The sequence below is a fragment of the Myzus persicae genome, unplaced genomic scaffold, assembly GCF_001856785.1.
Source record: "Myzus persicae strain clone G006 unplaced genomic scaffold, MPER_G0061.0, whole genome shotgun sequence".
Lineage (NCBI taxonomy): Eukaryota > Metazoa > Arthropoda > Insecta > Hemiptera > Aphididae > Myzus > Myzus persicae.
In genome coordinates, this window is record NW_019100836.1 from 411,133 (window position 1) to 420,633 (window position 9,501).

The 9,501-nt window shown below is 31.2% G+C and overlaps 1 protein-coding gene across 1 annotated transcript in view; it reads left to right on the forward strand.

Moving 5' to 3' along the window:
* The window catches only part of LOC111026364 (ryanodine receptor), a 59,604-nt gene extending 54,071 nt beyond the window's left edge, over positions 1 to 5,533 (forward strand). The window contains exons 90-98 of the mRNA XM_022304431.1: positions 1,564 to 1,683; positions 1,761 to 2,137; positions 2,277 to 2,435; positions 3,454 to 3,514; positions 3,611 to 3,757; positions 3,858 to 3,989; positions 4,103 to 4,259; positions 4,972 to 5,137; positions 5,371 to 5,533. Of these exons, the coding sequence (XP_022160123.1) occupies positions 1,564 to 1,683; positions 1,761 to 2,137; positions 2,277 to 2,435; positions 3,454 to 3,514; positions 3,611 to 3,757; positions 3,858 to 3,989; positions 4,103 to 4,259; positions 4,972 to 5,137; positions 5,371 to 5,533 (1,482 nt within the window). The remainder of the gene's footprint in view (positions 1 to 1,563; positions 1,684 to 1,760; positions 2,138 to 2,276; positions 2,436 to 3,453; positions 3,515 to 3,610; positions 3,758 to 3,857; positions 3,990 to 4,102; positions 4,260 to 4,971; positions 5,138 to 5,370) is intronic.
* Positions 5,534 to 9,501: the final 3,968 nt, after the last annotated feature.

Sequence of the window (9,501 nt, forward strand, 5' to 3'; positions counted from 1 at the left end):
TTTTTATAGCTCAGAATTGAAAATTTTAAGGACTCTTAAATAATTCATACTGTAACTAAAAAATCTAAAATATATAAGTATAGCTATTTATTAGAGACATTTTAAGTTAACATGTTGACGAAATTATAAATTAAAACCAAGAATAACGATTTTACTTAATTTGTTGTAATTTAAAAACATTATTCTTGGGTACTGGAGACTTTAAGAGTACATCATTATATTATATACAGTATAATACAGTATATACACAACGACATATTCAAATGCAATTTTTTTTTTGCAAAAATGTATTTAACCTACTGTAGTACTAATGCCCAGGCCTAGGTAAGTTAATAATAATTTTTAACTGAGTTAAGGTAAAGTAAATTGTAATCCTAATGATCCTATTTTTTTTCAACTCAGTTAAGGAAAAAGTTTTATTGAAACTTACAATTAATTTATTAGCTGAAGTGACATTTTTTTTTTGTAATATATAAATAGCCAGTAATATGGTTAAAAAATAATATGCGATAGCGTCATCAATAATAATTGTATCATATTTACTATTAATTAATTAAAAATTAACATAACTTGGATTTTATCAAAAGTAACTCGTCATTTATTAATTTTATATCAATAAAAGTCAGTTAAGTTTAAAAAAATGTTAATGAAAATTAAATTTTAAAAAGTTAAGTTCAAAATTTAAAATTAACTTTAACTTAAAAACTCGTTTACTCCCAAGCATGCTAATACCTAATTGTAAAATCAAATACTTTAATCACAACAATATTAGAGGCTGACAGTCTTCGCTCAGATTCGTTTTTCATGGGCAATAATTATTAAATTCAAATTGAACTCATTCACTTAAGTGACTCTCTAGTCTCTAGAGTCTAGAGTCTAAACACCTAATGTACAGCAGAACGTTACCCACTTCCCCGATTTCTAATGTAACCTTTAATATTAATTAGTTAAGTCATTTCCATCTGTAGTTTTTCTAATAATTCACTTGGGGATATATTTACAACCTCATGACGAACAGCCACTGTAGCTATAGAATAAATTATATAATATAAAATAGCCATAGAATAATTACACAATTTATACATATTAAAGTTGTAAATTAAGATTTTAAATATACTTTTGATTTAACTAATAAAAAAATGAAAAAAAAAACCTAAAAAGCTAGGTATGATAAATGGTTTATAATTGAACTGATAATTTAATATTTTAATACTTATTTTATTTATACAAATATTTTATACTTCTTTTTAGCCTAAAATACATTTTAATAAATATAGTATCTATTTATGCCAATTAATATTTTTTTAAATCAGAAAAAAAATTATTTTGGTATCAAAAATTGTGAATAGATATTTTATTAGTTAATAAAATATTTATAAAATATTTATTTTAATTAGTTTCTTTCTAAAAAATATCAATAATAGGTGACTTCAGAATACTATTTTAAATATAAAAAAGTCCATAGAGATTATATAATATCGCCCTTACCCTTCTCATTTTACCTCCATAGTAATGGAAACTTTAACACTTTATTGTAAAAATAATTTGTTTTCCATATTTTAGATCGATATCAACGCATACACGCACCGTGCATTGAGTTTTTTGGCAAGAAACTTTTATAATTTAAAATACGTCGCACTAGTGTTAGCGTTCTGCATTAATTTCATACTGCTGTTTTACAAGGTATTTTATAGATACTGTCTATTATATTTTAATATCAGATCAGTAGTTTTCAAAGAAAAAATATTTTTTCGATACAGGTGACCACTCTGGCTGATGATTTATCAGACGACGGAGATGTGAAGGAGTTTGCACTGGGTTCGGCTGGCATAAGCAATGACGACATCGACGATTCAAATAGCACAGAAATGGCCGACGACGATGGAGCATTGGAACTCGTGCACGTCAATGAGGACTTCTTTTACATGGCACACGTTATGCGGCTTGCAGCTTTGCTCCACTCTCTAGCCTCATTGGCCATGTTGATAGCATATTACCATCTTAAAGTGCCATTGGCCATATTCAAACGGGAAAAGGAAATTGCCAGAAGATTAGAATTCGACGGCCTCTACATTGTTGAACAGCCGGAAGATGATGACATAAAATCACACTGGGACAAGTTGGTGATTTCCGCTAAGTATGTACCTATTGCGATTTTTAATAGTTCTCCATATATACGGTGAAAATACATCAGTGCCGACATACATACAACATACATAATTATATTTAGGTTAACTAAGGTATTCACACTGTAAGGTATATTCTATTGTCGTCAGGTCATTTCCAGTTAATTATTGGGACAAGTTTGCGAAGAAAAAAGTTCGCCAAAAGTATAGCGAGACGTACGATTTTGATTCCATAAGTAATTTGTTGGGCATGGAGAAGACATCGTTTAGCACTCAGGAAAATGAAGAACGGACCGGCTTAATAAATTTGTAAGTTTAATCTGAGAAAGAAATAACTGATTTTCAAGAGTATTGAACCCTTCTAATATTTAATAAGTAACTATATACCCACGGTTATAGTTAGCACCAGTAGTACACCCAAAACAAAATTAACAAATTTAACGGAAGCGAAAAAGCTTTATTAGCTAGTTTAGTATAAATTGTGATATTTGAAAGGGTATATACTGTAGTACTACACTCAGCACACAGTTTTTAAAAAAAAATCTTTTAGTTTTTAATGCTAAATTATTGTAATCGAAAGTAGTATTTAAAACGAATTTGTGCACAAAAATAAAATCTTCACACTATTAGCCCCCTAATTTTTCCAAATTACGTCGGACAAATTATAAGTTTGGTAATTATAGTAATTTTAGTTGGTTTATGGGATTTGTAAATTTTTTGGAGCTAAGTTGTAACTGACATACCACCTTCACTGAGTATCTATCTGGCACAACTTAGCTCCGGAAAACTAACGATTGCAATATTCCATAAACCAACTTACAATTTTTCTGGTACAATTTGAAATAAGTCAGAAAGTTAATATGAAGTTACCCCCCAGTTAATTTTGGACATCGCTGAAAATTAAAGAACATACAAATTTGAAAAATCTATTTACAACTATCCGGGCCTAAATTTTAGACTCTACAGAAGTTTATCGCAGCAACATCATCCCAAAAATACAGTACAAAAATATAGTATCCATCTATTTTAAATATTTAAAAAATAAGTGTACAGTGTACCTATTAAACTTCTTGGTTTTATTTTCTATTGTTGCCTTAAGGTACAAAACTATACTTCTAATAAAAATTAAGCGTAATTTAAATGAGAAACTATGTGTGTGTGTTAAGTATCCCTTTAATAATAAAGTATAGGTAATAGAAAGAAATTTCTGAAACGAATCCTTTAATTATGATCCATAATCAGCAATGCACCAAGTCACCAAACAATTACGAGATATTATTTAAAAGATTAAAAATGTAGAAATTAAAATGTTGTGTTCCCGTTTCAGTGTTATTAATATCGACTGGAGGTATCAAGTTTGGAAAGCTGGGGTCACAATCACAGACAACGTACGTAGTAAAAATTCTAACTAAATTTAATTATATTAATTTTAAGCAGCTTAAAATATTTTGGTGGAGAAATTCAAACGGACATTTTTGTTACAGGCATTTCTGTACAGTCTGTGGTATTTCACATTTTCGATTCTGGGAAACTTTAACAACTTCTTTTTTGCTGCTCATCTACTGGACGTAGCTGTTGGATTCAAAACACTTAGAACTATCTTACAGTCTGTAACTCATAACGGAAAACAGGTAGGCGTTATACACCCGAAATAACATATTGCTTCAGGTCATCTCCGTGTCATCCACTTGTTATAATGATGGTCTTCAAATTTTTTTTACACTGTTATAGCTGGTATTGACCGTCTTGCTCTTGACGATCATTGTGTACATATACACGGTCATTGCATTTAACTTCTTCAGGAAGTTCTACGTGCAAGAAGAAGACGACGAAGTGGATAAAAAATGTCACGACATGTTGACGGTAAGTACTTATTGATAAAATATACTGCGATAACAATACTATCCAAGCTTTGCAGTGTATACAAACAATAAACGGATATTAATAATCAAAGGGTCTTGCATGATTTTTTTTAGTGTTTCGTGTTCCATCTATACAAAGGTGTGAGAGCCGGTGGCGGTATCGGAGACGAAATTGGATCACCCGACGGCGACGACTACGAAGTTTACAGAATAATGTTTGACATCACGTTCTTCTTCTTTGTCATCATTATACTTTTGGCCATCATTCAAGGTATGGCCGAGGCAATTATTATTTCAAAATAGTAGGGTGAATAAATGAATAATGGATATTATGGTGTAGGGTATGACAGGGATAGATCTCGTGAATGCGCTTTATCTATTTTACATAATGACCTACTTACGCATGGGACAGAGAGATACAACAAATAGTAAATGCGCTGACGTCTTAACTTAAAACAATAAAGAAATCATTTATGTCTAGAAATAAATACTTAAGAGGGGGATGAGGTGACCGAGTGGTCTGACGCGTCCGCTGCGACGCAGCCGGTCGCGGTTCGATCCTCGGCTACCGGGCGGCATTTTTCTCCGGACAAGTCGCGGCGACCGGAGAACAAGTGCTGCCATCCCCCACCCCCGGGGCATGGCAGAAACCTACGGGTGCCCCATTCGAAATTCTGCCGAAAACAAACACACACGTGTTCCCCCTATCGTCCCAAAATATACAATACAAACCTACAATACAAATCCTACTACAGCGAATGGCCTCAGTTGCCGAAGCTTAAGATCAATAAAAAAAAAAAAAAAAAAATACTTAAGAAGTTAGAGATTTCGATAGGATCAATCTGTCTGCACATGGGAACACATTCTTGAAACATTTTAAGGATATAATAGCATATTATAATATTATGATAGATACATTATTATGCCTACATAAATGTATACCAAATGTACTATACATATTATCACCTATACACATGTTTAAGGTTTGATCATTGACGCGTTCGGAGAGCTGCGTGACCAGCTGGAAAGCGTCAAGGAAGACATGGAGTCCAATTGTTTCATTTGCGGTATCGGCAAAGATTATTTCGACAAAGTGCCGCATGGTTTCGACACTCACGTACAAGAAGAACACAACCTCGCCAACTACATGTGAGTATACACTTTCCAGTTACCACAGACAATGCATATTATTTCGACCCTACACAGCGGCTTAATAGGCTATGCTAGGTCAGGTCAGACGAATTAATTGTTTGCTTGCATTCCTCGCACTAATTCCCGGAAATTTGGAGAGTTCAGATATGTGGGTTGACCATGAAAAGCTCATTTTTTCTCCCAATTGATACGACGAAAATTCTCTTATCGCCGTGTCACAACGTTTGCAGGTTTTTCCTAATGCATTTGATCAACAAACCGGACACAGAATATACAGGTCAAGAAACGTACGTGTGGAACATGTACCAGCAACGGTGTTGGGACTTCTTCCCAGTGGGAGACTGTTTCCGCAAACAGTACGAAGAGGAGCTCGGCGGCGGAGGAGGCGTCTGATAATAGTGTTTTTGTGTTTGATTGGCCCCGGAAATATATAATCTGTTGTGTTTTATTACGCGCAACTGTTTCTCGACCATGGCTGTATAATAGTCATCGTCCGTGGTCATTATTATTATTACTTTTATTATAAATCATTAAAATATTATTTCGCTGTTCGCTGTTCGATTTTCTCAGTAGAAACGTATCATATATTATAGATCAAAGCATATTATAAGTTATATTAAACAAAACATTTATCCGTGTTTTCATTGAATATATAATATAGATTGGTACAACACTTACATTAAGAAGAGTTTTACTACAATAACCTAACGTACGCCACCTTAAGAAATTCTTTCTTTTGATATTTAATTTAATCTATCTACGGTTTTTGAAAAAAATTGCAAATTAAACCACAAATACATGATATGTTGGCAATACTTGGTTTGAATTTCAAAATCTTAAGAATATTATTGAATGAACATTTTTTATTAACAATTTAAAATTGCATTTTCTCGTTCTACGATCTCTATCTATGGCCAGTCATTTAACATTTTAACCCCTTTATGGCCAATGTAAAAGTATATTTGATTTATCTAAAAAATAATTATTGATACCTTTTTAACTGTGATAAATACTACATGTTAATTAATGAAATAATTAAATGCAAACAAATATGATAGAAACTTTTATTTTCCAAAAATAAAATGTGTTATTAAAACCAAATTTTGCATACAAATAAAAACAAATAAATGTCTACTTAACCACTTGGTAAATAAAAAAAGCTCTGACCCGGTTATAAATATATAAATAAAATGAACAACTTTTAAACAACATTATAAAAAGAATAATAAACAGTTTGTAATCTTTAGAAGATAATAAAAAACATTACAATCTTTAAAAATATATTAACTTAAAACATTGGATGTTAACAATGTAAAACTAGAATATTATAATAGAAATATATTGTATATATAAATATATTAGAAACATACTCATAAGTTCTCAGTTTTATTTAAATTGTTCATCTTCATACACATCAACAATACCAGGGAAAATAGAAAGATAATGTTTATTCTTAAAATGTAACTCTGGCAATGGCAATTTGTAAACCAATTCATCTTACTTTTCTATGTATATATTATCACTTTCAACTAATACAAATCCGGTGTGTTCTTCATCAGGGGCTTCAAAGTATTGTACATCTACTTCTGTTTCAGAAATTACCTTAACAACTGTTGGCTTTATTTTTTATCTTCTAGTTTTGTTTTATTTCTTGTTGTTTTCTTTTTTCCGTTGATACTAATTTTCACTTTATTTTTTTCTCATTTTTTAATTTTTTACAAGCTTTAATATCATGAAACTCAATTCATTCATCAGATGTAATTAGTAATTACACTCGGAGCATACTCTTTTTCTCCTAATTGATTTTGGTTGCTGTTGTACTGGTCACTTAATAATATCATTAAACACTGTTGCTACTGACCTTTTGGCTGGACATACCAGTATATTTGGTTCTGTACAAAATTATGTTTCTTTTGCTTGGCTAGTTGATGATATATTCGACTACATTTTTGAGTTTAAAGTATCATTTTTATCTTCTAAAGTTGGTGATGTTGATACTTGTGAAAACACTGCAGCAGTATAATCAGTTTGGTTTATCTTCTTTCCCTTATTTATTTATGTCTTCATAAATTGCTGACCATAAAGTGTACAACATTGATGCTTCCACTTTCCCATCCCGTTCATACTTTCCCTCTGTATGTTCTTTTGAACTACATTACATGCTCAACATCGAATTTATCTATGTTATTTTCAATAAATATTAGGTGTGATTTTATCTCATCAATATTTGATGTAGTTTCATGTATTGGAATAGTTCTTACAATGAATTCACTGTAGTAAACACTATCAGCATTAAAATTACTTAGATGTGAGCTTAAATGGGATTTGTGATCATCTAAAAAAAACAATAAGTGGTCTCTGAATATTAGCTTCATTTAGAAATGGTAGAAATACATTTGTTATGTATTCATTATTAATAGAACTGTCATCCCCTGTCATCCAACCGGTTTCTGATTTTCCAATGTCCCAACCAGATGGTGCAGCTTTGGCAAGAGCTGCTGGAATTCTATCATATTTAAATATTGTAAGGTAAAGGGCCCATTTACTTAATGCATTTGTGCCGAATAAAATTGTGACATTTTCTTTGTCCGAGTTGGTACGCTCATCATATACATTTTCCCCAAGTGCTCCAATAATGAGATCTCCTTTGGGTGCTTAGTTGAAGCATGTTTCATCCATATTGAAAATTAGATTTGGCTCTTTCAAAAAAACTAGCTGCTAGTAACTAGCACCTTCACGGTGAAGGCTTCACTTAACAATTCATATACTTCTTTGAACCAGTTTTTAATTATGGCTTCAGTAACCGATCCCCTAGCTCAATTGACATCATCTGCATGTTTTGGAGAAAGCATTTTATGTCTATTTAAGAAACCATAAAACCATTTTTTCCCTGGATGATTGTGGACAAAGCACATTGATGTTAGCCTCATTTACAATTTTTTTGACGGATGATAAGACACTTTCACGACTTACATTCCACCCACCCTTGCACGAGACAAAATCCACTGAACCAACATTGTTTCCTCACTTAAAACTGATATTGTTCCACTATGGCCAATTAAGATTTCGGATGATTTTTCACACTTATCTTCAGTGTTGTTCTAGGGACATGATAGACTAGTTTTACTTGTACTCATGCCAATATCAAAATATATCATTAAGTAAGTTAACTATTCAATAAGTTATAAAAATTGAGGTATATCAAAAATATTTACCGTCACTTATAGTCTTTAATGCTAATTTTACTTTAAAAGGTGAATATAAAAAACTTTTTGGAGGGGTATTTATAGATTTTCCTTTAGTTGGTGTTAATTCATTGTAATTTGGAACACTTTTTATTAGAAAATAGTTATTACGTGGCCATAGAAGGAAACATTTATGATCCATCTATGACCACTAGCATGGCCATAGATGGGTTTTAAAAGAAATGAAGTTTCCTCAATGGCCATCTATATTTTTATACAACATGCAATTTACCTAAGTAAAAATAACTATTGAAAAATAAAATAAATATTGAAAAATATTTTTAATGTTTTCAACTGTTTTTGTAATAACTGTACTTAATCACCCAGTTAATAAATTGATGAAGATGAATACAACAATAACCATAGCCATAATCAAACTATAAAATTACACTATTTACAAATAAAATAAAAATTACTGGCCATAGGTGGCGACTCCACCGTTCCACGTTAAAATATTATATTATTGCACCGCAACAGTATCCCGAATCCAAAATCACCACAACTGCGGCATACCGCCGTAACATAATAGAGAAACATTTCATCTACCTATGAGAGAAATAGGTTAACTTATAACTGTGATGTCGTGTTAAGTGGAAATTAGGTTTATATGAATCACATCTTTGATTTTAAATTAATACATTTCAATATACCTATATAAGTAGGTATATATATTGAATTTATCAGTAAGACTGACATAAGTTAATATCATAATATAATATAATAACAATTCAATTGCAGGTAATTAATAAAAATAAAGCACAATGAATAATACCACACAATCATAACTTGTTGAATATTAACTCTGGTTTAGTGAATTTAAGTGCGTAACATAGCAAATTCACGCTCAGCACATCACGTTTGGCTTCGTTAGTATAACAATTTGAATGAATCCACTTATTATGAAACTTGATGGTAAGAACATTATATGTGTTTGTATGTGCGTTTATACAATAGTCCAAGTTTTTAGCAAGTTTTTCGTACATAATATAGAGTAAATTAAAAATGATCATAGCTCACATCAAAACTGAATTATCGTAAAAAAGCCCACATAAAAGCAGAGATAACGTTCTTACCATCAAATTTCATAATAGCTCAATTCGCTTTAATTTTTAAGTT